Genomic DNA, 17,166 nt, shown 5'->3' with positions numbered 1-17,166 from the left:
ACCCAGAACAGAGATGGCATAAAAAAACACGTGGTTTAAATCAAGTGGTTTAAACCAAAAAAAACAAGGTGGGATGGTTTAAATGTTTTTTTTTTAAATATTTATACAAAGGCCTATCTTTCCAGTTACAGGGCGACCACTCTAAAACAAAAAAAATATAGTATTATTATAGTATATTTTTTTAATCCATATAGTATATATAGTATATTTTTTAAAACTCATATAGTATGATATAGTATCGGACTTAGAATTATTAAGTAATACATAGTATATACATCATCAATAATAATTCAAAGCATAGTGTTATCAAAGCAATTTCACATATAAGGGGCTTACTCTGTGATTATTAGGCTAGGTATTAATGTGAGACTATAGGTTATTTAGGATAAAAGTTTACTTTTGGTTAGTATTTTACATATATTTAATCATTTTATTTTTTTGGATATGTCTCAGGTTCAGGTGCTGCATGCTATCTGGAAGGTGGTTTCTGGACAAGTAAAAAAATTTTAATTTCTGTTTGAATAGTTAGAGACCAAAACAAAATATGCATCTTTTTGGATGTTATTAACATAAATGAAGAAAAAATTAAAATTGGCCTCCAAGTTCTGGTCTTGCAGGCCTCCAGGTCCACTCTGGACAGGTTATAGATATTTTTTATTGGAAGAGTTAGAGGCCAACTAATAAAACAGAATATGCATCCTTTTGGATGCTATTAACATATCTGAAGAAAAAATTTTAATCGGCCTCCAAGTTCTGGTCCTGTAGGCCTCCATGTCTACTCTGGAGAGGTAAAAAATTCAAATTTCTTATTTGAAGAGTTAGAGGTTAACTTATAAAAAATAATATGCAGCTTTTTGGATTAACATAACATAACTGAAGAAAAAAATTAAAATCGACCTCTAAGTTCTGGTCCTGCAGACTCTGGACAGGTAAAAATCAAACCTCTCAATTGAACAGTTAATGGTATACAAAATGAGCTTATATTTGGATGTTCTTTATATATTTGAAGGAAAAAATTAAATTGGCCTTCAGGTTTAGGAGCTGCAGGCCTCCAGGTGGACTCTGTACACGAATAAAATAAAATCTTAAATTTTAGGAGTTAGAGGTTTATTAAACAACATAAGCATCTTTATAGGTGCTATTTATATGTTTAAAGAAAAAATGACAACCGACCTCCAGATTTTGATGCTGCAGGCCTCCAGGTGGACTCTGGACAGGTAAAAATCAAAATTTCTTATTTATGTAGTTAGAGGTTAGTTTATAAAACACCATAAGCATCTTTTTAGATGTTATTTACATATCTAAAGAAAAAATACAATTAACCTCCAGGTCCAGGTGCTGCAGGCTTCCATGTAGACTCTGTCCAGAGAAAACCATGGAGGTCTGAACTTAATAAAAAATTTGAGTTTTTACCTGTCCTGAATGAATCTGAACTTGGATTCCGATATGTCAATATTATCCAAGTAAATGCATTTTCTGTTATATATAGACCTCTAACTCTTCATATAAGAAATTTGATTGTTTACCTGTTCCAGAGTGGATCTAGAGGCCTGCAGGACCTGAACTTGGAGGCCGATTTATATATTTTCTTCAGATATGTTCATAAGATCCAAAAAAAAATACATATCCTGTTTTATAAGTTGACCTCCTAACTCTTAAAATAAGAAATTTTATTTTTTACCTGTCCAGAGTGAACCTGGAGGCCTGCAGGGCTAAATCCTGGGGGCTAATTTTCAATTTTTTTCAGATATATTATTAACATCCAAAAAGATGCATATTCTGTTTTGTAGGTTGACCTCTAACTCTTCAAACAAAAAATTTGAATTTTTACCAGTCCAGAGCGGAACTGGTGGCCTGCAGGACCAGAACTTGGAGGCCAATTTTAATTTTTTTCTTCAGATTTGTTAATAACATCCTGAAAGATGCACTTTCTGTTTAATAAGTTAATCTATAAATTTTACAATTTTTTTACCTGTCCAGAAACCACCTTTTAGCCTGCAGCACCTGAACCTAAAAACTTATTCAAAAAAATTATTAAATATAAGTGAACTACTACTTAAAAGAAAACTTTTATCCCAAATAACCTGTAGTCTCACATTAATACCTAGCCTAATAATCACGGAGTAAGCGAAAGTGGTAAAACTTCCCTCTCACCCTTAAGTTCATTATAAGAAAAATATCTGATATTTAAATCATAATCACAAACAAAAATATATTTTAAAGGATTTTCTTCATCTCTTTTTTACTGTACCTTAAGCTTTATGCATTTTTGTTGTATCACAGTATCTTTTGAGCAGGGGCTAGAAATAGGAGAAGACCTACTGTGAAAATAAGACAAAACGCTCCTTAAGAGGCGTTGACACAAAACTGAAAATATTCGTTTAATAATATATAGTATATATAGTAAATTTTGGTCATATAGTATGATATAGTATCCAAATTCATCCTATATAGTATAAATAGTATAATATATAGTATGCAGTGGTCGCCCTGCAGTTATATCTTTTCATAACGTAAATAATACAGTAAATAACTGTCAGTCAGGGTTGACAAATCGGGCGGGCGCTTTTGGGCTGCCCTTTTTCGGGTCCTTTTGGGCAGATTTGTGCAACCCCCCCGTTTCGGGGGTGAGAAAAAGTGGGAGGGGGTGAAAAAAGAGGGGGGGGCAGGCCTATACTTTGGATATTATTTAAAAAAAACAAAAAAAAACTGGTTTTAATTAAAGAAAACCAAAAAAACCTGGTTTAAACCAAAAAAACAAACTGGTTTGTTCTTTTTAAAAAAACCTGGTTTTTTTCCATCTCTGCCCCAGAACCACACCCAAGATCCAGAATATGGCGGTCCTCTATATCATCAAACGTACTTCAGTTATGGTATGAATCATGCAGGCAGCTATGTGTGGTCTGGTGGGGTATTGTTCCAGTAAGACCTTAGGGGAGTCAAACCCCTCAACTTCTTGCAGATGAGATTCTAATTCATTTGCGCCATTTTAATCCAACCACTACAGCAATTTCTTTTTTTTCAACTAATCAGAGGGCAGAACTTATTCTAAACTTGACCAATCAGAGGACAGTATTTATTCCGAACTTGACCAATCAGAGCAGAAAAAAATGGACCAATAGATGAGAAGCTATACTACTTTCTTTTGTATTCTTGGAATAACGGGTAGGATAATGTTTCCTATTGATGAATCCTGGGGAATGAAATATCCAAAGCTTGATTTGTTAGCAGATTCCAGGACTGAACGTTGACCGCTGGGCAGGTGAGATACCAAGTTCTGTTTAGGTTGAGGGGTAGGAATATTGTTGACAAGCAGATTGGGACCTCCTCCTGATTTTAACAATTTCTGTTGGCGTTTCAAATCCTCCAGAATCTGGCGCTGTTGGTCAATTTTACCTGTACCATCTCTTCATTCCTCTGGGGAACATAAGGCCTTGACAAGATTTTTCTATTCTCTCCAATACTGGGCTGTCTCCTCCACATCCTCCTAGGCTAGGTTGGCGTCCTCCAGCTCCTTCTCCATGGTCCTTTTCCAGGTTCCCTTGGGTCTTCCCAGCCTCCTGCTGCCTCCTGGCATCCAGCTAATGTATTAGTAAAAAACAAAATATAGTATAAAAATTATTCTAAAATCTTACCTGGACCAAAAAGAATCTGCCCTGGATAGAAATCATATCTCCTAAACTGGGAATCATTTTCTTTCCTGGCAAAAACGTCCTCTAAATCTGAGGCATAGGAATCTTCAGCTACAACCTTGGAGCCGTCAGCAAACCTAAATGGATAAAATACAATTAAGCCTAATCAAATTGTAAATAGGGGTGGGGGTTGGATTTGCTGATTCAAAGAAAGAGTTTCTTCACAGTTTCTCATGCTATGCTAAATGTCATTAATGTAAACTTTTTTTGGATAGGTTACTTTGAGTTTAGGTTTGATTAGAAAAAAGTAATTTAGGGATGGCAATCCGTATCCGGAATCCGGATCCGGAATCCGCCCAATTTTTGGCCAATTTTGGAATCCGAATCCGGAATCCGTTTTTTAATAGCGGATTCCGGATTCTTATTTGGTAGGCTAAAATTAGCGTCTTGAGTTTTTTCTTTCAACCCCTCCTCTTTGAAGGCAAAGATTTTCATCATTATATACAATATCTTTTAAAATCTGGTTTGATTCTCGGAAGTGTATTAAAGAGAACACCAAGAATATTAATTTTTAGGACATATGTAGCACTTAATTTATAAAAAAAAAAATTAAAATCCTTTTAAAATATTGCTAGAATCCGGAATCCGAATCCGGAATCCTCGGGAATCCGCCACTTTTTTTGACGTATTCTTAAAGAATCCGGAATCCGAATCCGGCCCAAAAATTCGACGGATTGCCATCACTAAAAAGTATCTAGACCACATTCTCTGAAAATACGTTTGAGGTTTCTAAATATTAATATACTTGGATTACAAGGCTGATACAATTACACTGTCCCCCTGGTATAATAGACAAATGTTTTTAAATTATCCCCAATTAACAAACATGTCGAGTATCAAAATATTAAACTTACTTTAGAGTGATCATAGATTTTACATCCCTGACAATTCCGACCCATCCATCCTTACAGATAAGAATATCAGGTCTGTATTTGTCCAGGGGTACCAGATCTTCAGTTGAAACTCCGTAAACAACCTGAATGGAGAAATTTTTTTCTAGTGAATTGGCTAACCAAGTTCTCCTGTAAGATAATGGCTTACAATTGTTGTATATATTTATTTAATATATTCAATGGCCGACAAATCAATGTACATCCCCAATGTTAATACATAAAATTTCCCCTTCTGTAGATTACAACTATTGGTTGAAACGTATGGAACTCAATCTAAAAATTCAACCAATCAAAATTCATTAAAAGTCCCTAAAGTTGTCGAGCCAGCGAAATGGAAAACGTTGTTATAACGTTATGTTTAATTTACAGCCCATTGTCTCCTCATTTTAGTAAATCTTACTTGTTTAGTGCCTACAACTTCAACGCTGGCATACATCTTCACCTTCCTACAGAACCCTCTCTGGATCTGCTTATCATCTCCGTGTCTCCGCACTACGTCTCCAGGCATTAGAGATCTAAAGGGATAGTTGCATGAAGTGCATTTCAGAAAAATGATTTCAAGCTTAAGTTACAAGAATACCATCTAGCATATATAATTTTTAATTACAACATATAGCAATCAATTAGGCACCACCAAATTAGTCATCATGCTGTTTTTGTGAAAACAGGACAGCAATTTACGTCGCACAATCACATACCTACCCAAAAAATATGTTTTGAAGGTTTGATATTTTTAAAGCTACCTGGTAGAAAATTTAAATTATTTCCAAAATATGTCCTATACCTAGATGTAGTTTAAACTATTGCAAATAAAAATAATTTGCAGTTCACTTAATTAAAGTTTAAATGCACTTCGTGCTACTTTCCTTTTTATAAAAACGTATCAAATACTTAAAGTTGAAAACCTTTGGAAACTATAAATATGATATCTCTTTGATGTTATGTCAGGTGCAAGACATCAGTGTAAGAGTTGTCTTCGAACATTTTTTGTTACTTTAACTAAAAAAGACCTCTAGAGGCATAGCCGCTAGTCCATATATTAAAGAGTCAGATGTTTTATCTATCTATCTGTATGTGTGTGTGTTTGTAATAGATCTCGCTAACCGCTGGACAAAAAATATAAAGGGGGGGGGGGGGGGCGAAAGTGACACTTTTTGAAACCAAAACTAAAAGTCAAAGGAACTCAACTAAAAAAAGAGTTACAGGTCTGAGATTTTGCATGGCAGTTGCTTTATAGGGGTACAATATGGAACTGTGAAGAAACGGCGGTGCAACCGCCGAAAACCGCCAAGAAAAGGCAAAAAAAAAAATTCGGCGGGAAACGGCGGTTTTCGGCGGTTGCGCCGCCGTTTCTTCACAGTTCCATATTGTACCCCTATAAAGCAACTGCCATGCAAAATCTCAGACCTGTAACTATTTTTTTAGTTGAGTTCCTTTGTTGACTTTTAGTTTTGGTTTCAAAAAGTGTCACTTTCGCCCCCCCCCCCCTTTGAAATAAAGCTTTTTCTCGTATTCATTCGAATCTAATGGATAGGAACCGGTTCTCATCCATACGAAAAACCTATGTCTAGCATCGTATTATATCCAGCTATCTATAAAAATGTACAATCACAAGATTAAAACCAGTTTTTATATTCGTAGAAAGCTGGATATAATACGATGCTAGATGGTTTTTACTATGTTAGTTCAGAATCAACATCTTCCTCTTTTCCCAAAAGATATCGACCATTTCCTTAATAAAAAAAAAAATATAAAGAACATAACTGTATGGAAAAAATACACGAGGTAAAATGATGTACCTGTCAACTAAGGAAAGCTTCTTTTCTGGAAGAACTTCTTCTTCTCCAAGTGGATACCAGGCAACCCTGACGTGGCCTGGCTTGATCTAAATCATAAATTCAATAATATTATATAGAAATAAAGTCTTTTGAATGTACATGGAATCTTTATCTTTTTATCATTAATCTTTTTATCATTAATGTTGTAAATACAGTAGGTAATTAAACTGTTTCAGGACTTGATTATAGAAATGCTTTCCTTAAAATATTGTACCTTGTCATAGAAATCAATGTTTCAAAATTCAAACGAAAGGATTATACCTAATATCATAAAAAAAAATTTTTTGTCAATAAAGCTAAAAATCAGCATGTTTTAAGTGGACATACAGACATTCTGTCAAAAATTGTAATGTTTCTACGCTCTCTAGTTAAGTTGTACCTAACTGTAACAGCTATCATGCAAGGTTTGAAATCAATACGACAATTCTAATATGCCTAAGTTAATGATAAGAGGTATTGTTACGTACAGTCGGACGTACAAACTAACATAAAATTTCTAAATATCAACAACAAAAGACGCGGGTAATTTTAAAGTGATTTTTAAAAAAGGCGGGAAAATGAAGGCAAACCTGTTCTTCATCTTCATCACTGCTGTCATCATCAGAGGAATATTCTGAAGTTTCAACCACCATACCAAGCTTCAAATGACCCTAAACATTCAAACAAAATGAACAAAAACACTAACATTTGTAAGTAGCACGACAATAAATGCAATATTTTGTAAATACAATAAGCAGTAAAAGGACATACAATAATTTTTAGGATTTGATTATATAATATATATGCTTCGCTTATAATATTATACCTTGTTATCTAGGAATGATTACTACAAAAATCAAATGACAATAATAATTATATCATACAAATAATATAAAAAGTTAAAAATCAGCATAATTAAAATGGTAAGTTGCTACTCTTTCTAAATCGAACATTATTATTATAGGAATCATCAAGCAAAGTTTAAAATTATAGGAATATTCAAACGAAGAGTTATCTGTTACAAACGTACTGACCGACCCTAGTTGTAGGAATGCTTCGCTTTTTATAAATATTTAGGGTTGCAATGTTACCTTTTTCAATCTCCAAACCTCATCCTCATAGAAGTATTTTTGTTCTTGGCCACTCCTAGCCATTTTTATTGCCTATTCTGAAAATAATAAGCAATAGGTACAGAATTTTCAAACATAAAAAAACGTTAGTAAAAAAGATACAAAATAATAGTTAACCATAAGAATAAATTAAATGTTAATATAAAGTAAAAAATTATTTACAATTAACAGTTTTTGTAAAATGATGCTTTCTGGGAAATTTACATATCTTAATAAACATCACAGCCAATTTAATAATTTTTAGTTATCACAAGAATAACTCATTTTTAATTCTGAATGATTTTAAATAATAACAAAATATCAACTGGTAGCAAAGAAAACAATAAAAAATACAGGATAGGTAGTAAGGTACTTTGATCATGTCAAAAAATCTTTAAAAATATGTTTTTACAAAAACATATTACATTTTCTTAATTTCATTTTGCTTCTGGATCTACTTCATCCACTCCTTGAGTTTCAGATACCTCTTTCTTGTCCTCTTCTTTCTTAGGAGCCTCCTTGTCACCTGTCTTACTACTTTCACCTTCTAGCTCGAGAGTTGAAATCTGTTTCAATGGATTTATTGTAAAACGTTGGTTTTTACACTTTACTTAATGGTCAAATTTAGGTACTTTCATAAAAATAATAGAAGATTAGCGCAAAATATTATTTTCTCTAGTTTTCTCACGTTCTCTAGTTTGTGGATACTCCCCTTTAACATTAGCAATAAAACCTTCCTGACATAATTTACGAATACTGAGATCATATACAACCTCCTCTACTTTCTTCAGATCATATTTGATGGAGTCAAATCTTTTCCTAAAAGTGAAATATACATGGAAAACATAATTTCGGGGAAATGAAAACCCCCTTTACCATATGCTTAAATGGTTTTTCAGCACAACAACCTTTATTACATAATATGTTAATTAAAGGGGGGGGGGGGGGTTAATGCAACCATCTCGTAATCAATGATTAAATGGCACTTAGAATTCGAATTTCGATCTGAAATTGTGCATGAATAATCCTTGGTAGGTCTATTTTCCCTAAATCGAGCAAAAACTAGGAAAAGTAACGGCTAACGGCTAACGGCTAGCGGCTTAGCCGTTTTCCCATTTTTTTGCTATCTTAATAGCATATTAGTCACGAAACCTATCTCCACATAATACTTTATCTCGCCCAAAAACCTTATCAAACGGTCCTAGCCGGTAGCTGTTGGTACTAGAAATTTAAAAAACTGTTATTGCTATCATTTAACATGAAATAAACCAAAAATATGTTTTAAAAAGTTGATTTCTACGTAATTAATGATGAATTTGCTCTGAAAATAGGCAAAAAAACGGCTAAACGGCTGAGTCGCCAGCCGTTACTTTTCCAACTTTTTGTTCGATTTAGGGAAAATAGACCTACCAAGGATTACTCATGCAAAATTTCAGATCGAAATTCGAATTCTAAGTGCCATTTAATCATTGATTACGAGATGGTTGCATTAAAAAAAACCCCCTTAACATAAAGTCAAAAACTGCCTTTGTACACTAAAGCGTGTATGTGTGTGAACTGAACAATAAGATATATAAGTTTTCCGGAATTTTAAAGGTAGGGGGAGATTTGAAATCTGCGTCAAATTTTAAGGATTTTTTATAAAATTCGTTTTTTCTATAATTCTTTATCTAAGAGCGGAAATGCATTTTAAGTTAATTAATTTTGACCAATAGGATAGGTGGATTTTAAACTACCTGCGCTCTAATTGGTTGAATGATGTACGACATCCAATCATAGCGCAGATTTTTTAAATCCACCAATCACAGATGCCAAAATTAATTAACTTAAAATGCATTTCCGCTTTTAGATAAAGAATTATAGAAAAAACGTATTTTATAAAAAATCCTTAAAATTTGATGCAGATTTCAAATCTCCCCCTAACTTTAAAATTCCGGAAAACTTATATATCTTACTGAACAAGCCGATGTTGAAAGGAGGAAACCATAGAGAGGGACTTACAGTAAGAAATTCTATTTATAGAGAAGCTACTCTTCTAAACAGAATTAAGCACCCTTAACAAATCAAAATATAAAAGAAACCTGAGGTTATCATTCTTGAGGTTGAGCATTCTGAATCCTGTGTACAGTGCGTTCATGAAGTTTTTGATCCTAAAAATATAAACCTTTTCATTAAAATCAATATTCAGCGCCTTACCCCAGCGGGGTCGGCCTATATATCCTGTGCCCTTACCGTGAGAGGCTACCTAACACCTAAGATAACCTAACCTAAAGTAATAAACGGACAAACGAAAAACTACCCCCCCACCCCCCCCCCCCCCCACCTTGCCTTATTTATTTTTAATTTATTTCGAAATAAGGGTAACTTTCATTTATTCTATAAATGGCTCATCCAATCAAATCTTATCAAATTACCTGACAGGCCGTTGATAGTCCTCACTAGTGACCGAGTTGACCGCCAGCCTGGACAACTCATTGCACAGCTGGCAAAGGCCTAGCAGGTACTCTTCTATATCCAGGCGCAGAGATTTCATCCCACCCTTCTTTAGTCCGATTATCTCAGTTACCTAGAACATAAAATTATTATTTAGTTTGTGGCATTCATAATATTAACATTAAACATGTATGACAATTTCAAAGGAAGTTCCTAAATAAATAATTCAATGCAATTATGGATTTCTTCACTTTGTCACTAACCTATAGGCAATAGGTAGATATCATCATACATTTTATGTTTTGTTATAAGGGTGGGGGGCAGGGGGGGTTTATTCAGACAGAAAGACACCAGTAAAAAAGAATGCAAAATTGTTCAAAAAATTTGTGATATAATCAGAAATTATATATAATTTCTGTTACAATGATCTAGTAGCAAAAAAACAAAAAACAGCAAAATTTCCACATGAATATGAAAAGATTTTAAGAATACTAACCTGTGGCATTTCTGGCAGAGAGTCAGTTTTGAGGTAGAGAATGAGGGATCCCAGGAAGGATAACCAGGAGATTGTGTGGTTCCACACATTCTGGTACCTCCAGTAACTATCCACTGGAATCTGTTAATATGAAGAAATTAGTTCTTGAATAACAAAAAAAAGTATAATTTATAAGATTGTTATTGAAAGTATCTAAAAACGATTAAATACAAAAGATGCATATTTTAAAACACAATTTCATAAATGACAGAAAATCACATAACTGTAAATTGTCGAAATCAATATTGTTATTGTACTTGAATTTATCTTTTATAAATGTTCTTCATATACCTAGACACCCCATTAAAATGTGTAAGTATGTTGCTTTAATGGATGTTTCAATATTTTGAACTTACATCAGATTTCCATGTTTTCTAATAAAGTAAAACACGCACCGGGCTAAAATAACGGTTCTCCACTTCCATCCCCATTACCCCATTCCCTCCCCTCCAACTGGATGAATGAACTGACCAATAAAAGGGATCCATATTAGCAGGCTAAATTGACGACAATTTCTTACCTTGTATCCACGTATATTCTACTACATCCCTTAAGGGCCCTTATTGCATTTATCAAACTGTGAAACTTACCGCTTCATCCAGAATCTTCAGTGCTGAATGAATGTCAGTAAACATGGCCTCACACTTCTCAACAATCTTAGGAATGTCTGCACCGGGTCTAAATAAACGTAAGCTAGAACGTGATAATAAACAAGTTGTCTGTCTGTAACTTAAGATCTCAATGAACTGATATAATTCTTTTTTACAGTGAAGCTTCATAAAGGTCCATGGAAGGTTTATAAATAGTTTTTGTGAGGTTATATATTATATAACCAACGCCCCCGGCCCATCCCCCCCCCCTCCATGGAGAAAAATTCCTATCAATCTCTATTTCTTTTTAAAACTAAAATTGAAAGTAGGGGTCGACAAGCTCCCCGCCCCCTTCACGACCTTCATTCATTGATGCCTCTAGGGGCAAAGCCGCTAGTTAATTTAAAAGACAAAAGAAAAATCAGAATCTACAACAAGGATGACAACATCCATAAAAGCGAAGCACTGAAACGGTAGGACAAACGGACATTAACACTTGTATAGTATCTAAACTGAAAAATCGGAACATAAATGTATAAATGTCGAATCAAAATTGTAGGTAAATTTGTTGAAAAACTGCTTAAAAACAGGATAGTGTTTATGGACATACTTACATTTTTGGAATTGATTATAGAGTTGCTTCGCTTATAATATTGTTCTTTGTTGTCCCAGAAATCAATATACCAAAAATCAGATCAAACGGATAATTAAAACACTTGAAAATTTGTTGTTAAAAAAGTAGAAAAATCAACTTGTTTAAAATGGACGTACGGACATTCTGGTAATGATTATAGAGTTGCTACGCTTTCTAAATCGTACCCAACTACTACAGGAATCATCATGCAAAGTTTGAAATCGATAGGACAATTCTAACATGCCTAAATTAACGAATAAAAGCTATCTATCTCGGACGGACGGACGTACGGACGGACCGACCCTAATTATAGAAAAGCTTCGCTTTTAAAAATTGTCATTTATTATAGAAAAACAAGGATGACAACATCCATAAAAGCGAAGCACTGAAACGGTAGGACAAACGGACATTAACACTTGTATAGTGTCAGAACTGAATAATCATAATATAAATATATAAGAGTCAAAGCAATTTTGTAAGTAAATTTGTTGAAAAACTGCTTTATTCAGGATATGTTTATGGACATACTTACACTTTTAGGACTTGATTATAGAGTTGCTTCGCTTATTACATTATACTTTGTTGTCCCAGGAATCAATATACCAAAAATCAGATCAATCGGATGATTAGATCACATAAAAATTTGTTGTTAAAAAAGTAAAAAAATCAACATGTTTAAAATGGACGTACGGACATTTTGGTGATGATTATAGAGTTGCTCCGCTTTCTAAATCGTACCTAACTATTAAAGGAATCACCATGCAAAATTTGAAATCGATAGGACAATTCTAACATGCCTAAATTAACGAAAAAAGCTATCCGTTACGGACGGACGGACGTACGGACGGACGGACGGACGGACCGACCCTAATTATAGAAAAGCTTCGCTTTTAACAAGAAAAAACACTTTTCTGACCTGTGGATATATTGAATGATGTTGTACATTTTTCTGCTCTCCTTTTCTACAGCCTTCACTGCCTCGTGCAGCTTTTCCTTTGTAGCACTTTCCTAAATAGTAAAAAATAACTTTAATGAAAGAGGATACCTGCGACGAAATTCATAGTGATGATTAAGCTTCTATTATAATCATAGGTTTCATACCTTAAAGGTACATTTTTTTAGTAGGGACGAAATCCTCTTCTGGCTATTTGATTGGACGACTATTGTCTGGAAGTCCTAATTGTGATTGGTAATAAATTTCGCCTTTCAACGAAAATGGATTATGAGCAGCCAATACAACAACAACGAGGCAAAGCATTTCATTAACTGTACCTATTGAATACGCATGACATATAGTAGACTCGAACCCGACAACTTGACGACGATAGGCAGGAACACTACACACCATTTACTCTAATGTTGCATGATACAAGAAGCTTTGTCTCAAGCCTCTTTCTTAAGGCTACTTATTTAGTTGTTTCAAGAAAATATTCAAAACATGCCTCATGTCAATGAAATAAGAAACTTTCTTAAAAAGCGTAACCTAATTAATAAAAATAACAAAGGATTAGCCATTAGATTGAATAAATTAGACGCAGAAACATTTCTCTCATTGGTGGTATCTCACTTCTTTACGAAAGACCACAAAAGTCGATACAACAAAACAAAATTTCTATCAAAATTCTTACAGCAATCAAATAATCTCCATACTCGCTGAAAACCTCATAAACACTCTCCGCTTCTTTATCAATAACATCCATTTTAAATCTGAAAGTCATAAAAAACCTATGAAATTGTATTCATCTATCACAGATTAATAATAACATACGCAATGCTTGCGTACCATCTTTCTTCGTTACTCTTAGCACCAGCATAGAAAATGTTCCAATTTTAAACATTCTTCTATAAATTGAGGAGTATTGTGAGAGAACAAGAATCACAGGAAACAAAACAACTCTTATCTCCCTCCTGGAGTATTATGTCTATTTCCTCTTGGTGGATTTCATAATTACCAGAGCATTTACAAGAGTAGCTGTACTCCTCACCGTTAAATCTAATGAATAATAAATTTTATATCATAAGGTTAGAAATAAATCTTATTTTCAAAATATGTTCCTAGTGTTTTTTATAAGGATTATGATACTTATTCCTGAACTATTATGTAGGATTATGCTAAATACATAAAGTTGTTACCTAGGTATTACTTAGGCATTAAAGAAAATCGACTTTTGTCATGTAGAAAGAAAGTTATACCATTACAAGTTACACAATAATGTTAACAAGAGCTTATTCTCAAAATGAATTAATTCAATATAATATTTTAAAAACTCTACGATAAATAAAGATACTAAAATTACTTAGTTTACTTTATTGTATGATAAAAAATTTTAAAACTTAAGATACCAAAGATGTTACCAATAAATGTTATAATATTATGCATATATCATAAAATAATTCTACTCTTACAAATACCCCTACCTAAGATCTTGTAAGTTGAGCGTGCACCAAACTGCACTATCTTGGCTCAGCTGAGATCCAAATAATTCTGGTCATTTCATAATATTAATAAAATTAAATAAATATTTAAAGGAGATGGAGGGGGTACTTTTGTATCTAAATCCAACCAGATTGAAACCTGTTGAATCTGCTAACGTACTTTTAAATAATTACATTTAAGAATAGTACAAAATTAGGAGCCAGATTTTCTTGAAACTAAGGCCAACTTCTTTATATTTAAAATGTGTTTGTACTTAAGAAAACCACTTTCTAAAGTCTACTAGAAAAACCGGTTCTAATTAATGTACTTTATAAGGTGTAACTGTACAGGAGAAAACAACTTCCAGTTCCTGTACTTTTTGAGAGAAAAATCGGTTCTAAATAATGTACTTTCTGAACTCTTACTAGAGAAAACCAGTTCTAATTAATGTACTTTCTAAAGTCTACTAGAAAAAAAACATTTATAATTAATGTACTTTCTAAAGTCTACAAGAGAAAACTGTTTTTAATACTTATTTCTCGCATCGTATTATAAACATCTTTCCATGGATATAAAATGTGCCTTCGGCATCTCGGGCTAAAAAAACTGGTTTTATTTTATGATTGTACATTTTTATATTCATAGAAAACTGAATATAATACGATGCTGGACATAATTTTTCAGTATGACTGTGATCAAGTTCTAATCCACCGGATATTAATCGGTTTCGGAGCGATACAGGAAATAGAATTATTGGATTTGATTGAAGCACAACAGTCAATCAAGTTTTCATATCTAAAGCAAAAAAGATATAAATTTTATCTTCCATCAACCTAACCCTGTATTTCTTGAGCTAATATTATTGAAATTTCCTGCATCATATAATTTTCTTGCCTCTGGGGTAGATAAATGATTCCACGCCTTGCGGATCTCCAGAAATTCTGAACTCTCAACGCCGCCATTTTTATCAGGATGGTGTTTTAGTAAAAGCTCTAAAAAGAAATTATAAATTAGAGTGTTTTACCTTGGAATTCTCCCCTCCTTTATATCAAATCATTTCTCTTTATCAAAGTTATTCTTTAGCAAAATTAAACCCAGGAAAAAATCTTCTCCAAAATTTAACGTGTACAAACATCCCTAATTAGTAATTATTACCTAAAAAAAGCTATGAGTAGATTTAAAACAAATTTTTTTTACCTTGATAACGCTTCTTAATCAAAGCCAAATCATCTGCATGGCTACTTTGTAAAACTTTATAATAATCCATGTAATATTAAACCATTCCACAAATATCTGAAAAATTCAAAGAACTTAGGAAAAATAGAAAAAATAGGAATTTTGTTTCATGGGACAAATTTTTTACATGATTTAGAGGAATTTTATGATTTATGATTTGACTATTGCAACTAGAGTTTTCTTACATAAGGTATAACAAAATTACAATTGACAATATATTGATTTTCAACCTATTTTTCATGAATTTTAACGAATCAAGACATTTTTCTAAACTTATGCGATTTATATTGCATAACAATAAAGGTTGAAAATCTTTTAACAATGATACATAATTAGCAAATATATTACAATATTTCTCATGACATGTTATTCACAGGTTTAATTTACTAGTTATTTATTTCATTCTTTATGGTAGATCAGTGTAAGTCAGGACTCAAATGCTGGACAAATTCGGTATGACAAGAAAAAATGAAATGATGGCCATTTCCTAGGCTTAATTTGTGTAACAGGACATTAATTAAGCTTTTATTTTTTACTATATTCTTTCATCGAATTTAACCCACGGGGAACGAGCCAGCACTGACTTAACCAAGGTATTTTAGAAGTTTGGGGGATAAACTATTTTTCTTATATTGTGAAATATTAAAGGGCATTTTGTATCTTCTGTAGGGTGGAAAATCCTTTCCAAAAGTATAACTAGATCACAGAAAATGTATTGAAGATCATGATCCTTCACTGTTAGTTTCTTTATTTTCTTTATCTTTTGGGTCCTGTAGGGATGTTGTGTACTTGTCGTACAGAACATCCATTGTTTCAGCGGACAAGTGTTGGCGTTGGGCATCTGTGAAATTCTAAAAAAATAATTATCTTTCAATAAAATAAGGAAGTACAGTTGGCGAATGATTAGAGCTTTTGCTGACAATTCATTAGAGAAAAACAATAGAGGGGGAAAGAGTTAAATAACTGTATGTCCCCTCTCCGAGGACCCCGTGCCTACTTTCAATTGAGTCTTTGAAATTCAATCAATATCGTCGGGAATATTCACACAGCCAAGTCGCTACAAAAGAGCAGAAAGCAATTTGCTAGCTGACGAAAAAGGTCCAAAACAGGGGGATGCAGGTAGTTATCTGGTTAAACATCTATACTAGAGATTTATTGAAAATTCTGGAGGAAGCTGGATTGAATCTCATCAGTGTAACACAAAAGATATTGTGATATTAAATTTTTTTTTTCATTAAAAAGGCAACTTAAGTAGTAAGCTCTGCTGTTTATAAAAGCGGGTTTAATTCCCGATAGTGATCATATATCAGATGACAGGACTAAAAGCATTTTTATGGCTTACCTGAACATGTATAAGAAGAGGATCCCTTAGATCTTCTGCCGCCTGGAGGAGGTTGTTCAGCTGCGGCGGAGGCAGCTGAAGCAGCACTGTAAAGGACTGCGGCTTTAACCGTTGACAACATTTGATAAATCCGTCCCATAGAGTTTTCTGTTTCCATACCTAATAAACAACAATGTCATCTCAAAATTTCAATTTAAGCGTCACTTAATCATTAAGTTGTAGAAAAAGTGGGATTAGGTGCAAAAATAGCTGAAAATGGGATTTTTCTATTTAGAGAACATTATCTAGGTTAAAACTGACCAATGCTTTCCCGGTAGTTTTTTTCTGTGCCTAACCCCATTGGGAAGCCCTAACCTGATAGGGCCTAATCCAGCGGTGTCCTAACCATGCTAGGCTACCCAGTACCCAATATGATCTAACATCACCTAAGTGAAAAACAAAACAACGAAAAACTTACACCCCCCCCCCC

General features: G+C 33.4%; 4 protein-coding genes across 5 annotated transcripts in view; all 4 read right to left on the bottom strand.

The window, feature by feature from the left end:
* LOC145325187 ((E3-independent) E2 ubiquitin-conjugating enzyme UBE2O-like) overlaps nt 1-7,581 on the bottom strand; it is a 20,918-nt gene extending 13,337 nt beyond the window's left edge. The window contains exons 1-6 of the mRNA XM_080168061.1: nt 7,494-7,581; nt 6,993-7,073; nt 6,385-6,470; nt 4,986-5,100; nt 4,547-4,668; nt 3,636-3,769 (exon numbers count right to left, since the gene is read on the bottom strand). Of these exons, the coding sequence (XP_080024187.1) occupies nt 3,636-3,769; nt 4,547-4,668; nt 4,986-5,100; nt 6,385-6,470; nt 6,993-7,073; nt 7,494-7,556 (601 nt within the window). The 5' untranslated portion in view covers nt 7,557-7,581. The remainder of the gene's footprint in view (nt 1-3,635; nt 3,770-4,546; nt 4,669-4,985; nt 5,101-6,384; nt 6,471-6,992; nt 7,074-7,493) is intronic.
* On the bottom strand, nt 7,569-13,466 carry trsn (translin). Its single transcript, XM_080168099.1, has 8 exons — nt 13,332-13,466; nt 12,620-12,711; nt 11,070-11,157; nt 10,441-10,560; nt 9,926-10,077; nt 9,593-9,661; nt 8,252-8,330; nt 7,569-8,080 (listed from the first exon to the last, which is right to left on the bottom strand). The coding sequence occupies exons 1-8, from the start codon at nt 13,419-13,421 to the stop codon at nt 7,949-7,951; spliced, it is 822 nt and encodes a 273-aa protein (XP_080024225.1). The 5' UTR covers nt 13,422-13,466; the 3' UTR covers nt 7,569-7,948.
* LOC145325215 (dnaJ homolog subfamily C member 24-like) lies at nt 13,410-15,434 on the bottom strand. The gene is made up of 4 exons (XM_080168112.1): nt 15,317-15,434; nt 14,995-15,111; nt 14,122-14,191; nt 13,410-13,696 (listed from the first exon to the last, which is right to left on the bottom strand). The coding sequence occupies exons 1-4, from the start codon at nt 15,384-15,386 to the stop codon at nt 13,546-13,548; spliced, it is 408 nt and encodes a 135-aa protein (XP_080024238.1). The 5' UTR covers nt 15,387-15,434; the 3' UTR covers nt 13,410-13,545.
* The window catches only part of Sym (symplekin scaffold protein), a 19,429-nt gene continuing 17,674 nt past the window's right edge, over nt 15,412-17,166 (bottom strand). The window contains exons 23-25 of one of the 2 annotated variants that reach the window (XR_013881413.1): nt 16,698-16,856; nt 15,940-16,206; nt 15,412-15,759 (exon numbers count right to left, since the gene is read on the bottom strand). Coding sequence is in view for 1 of the 2 variants with exons in the window: in XM_080168076.1 (XP_080024202.1) it covers nt 16,078-16,206; nt 16,698-16,856 (288 nt within the window). In the remaining variant the exon portion in view is untranslated. Of the gene's footprint in view, nt 16,207-16,697; nt 16,857-17,166 lie in introns of both variants that reach the window. The other variant, XM_080168076.1, reaches the window with a different exon arrangement.

Source organism: Acartia tonsa, chromosome 1 (assembly GCF_053477335.1).
Source record: "Acartia tonsa isolate MP-2025a chromosome 1, ASM5347733v1, whole genome shotgun sequence".
Taxonomy (NCBI): domain Eukaryota; kingdom Metazoa; phylum Arthropoda; class Copepoda; order Calanoida; family Acartiidae; genus Acartia; species Acartia tonsa.
Note: the sequence above shows the minus strand (reverse complement) of the source record. Positions and strands in the feature narration are given on the sequence as shown.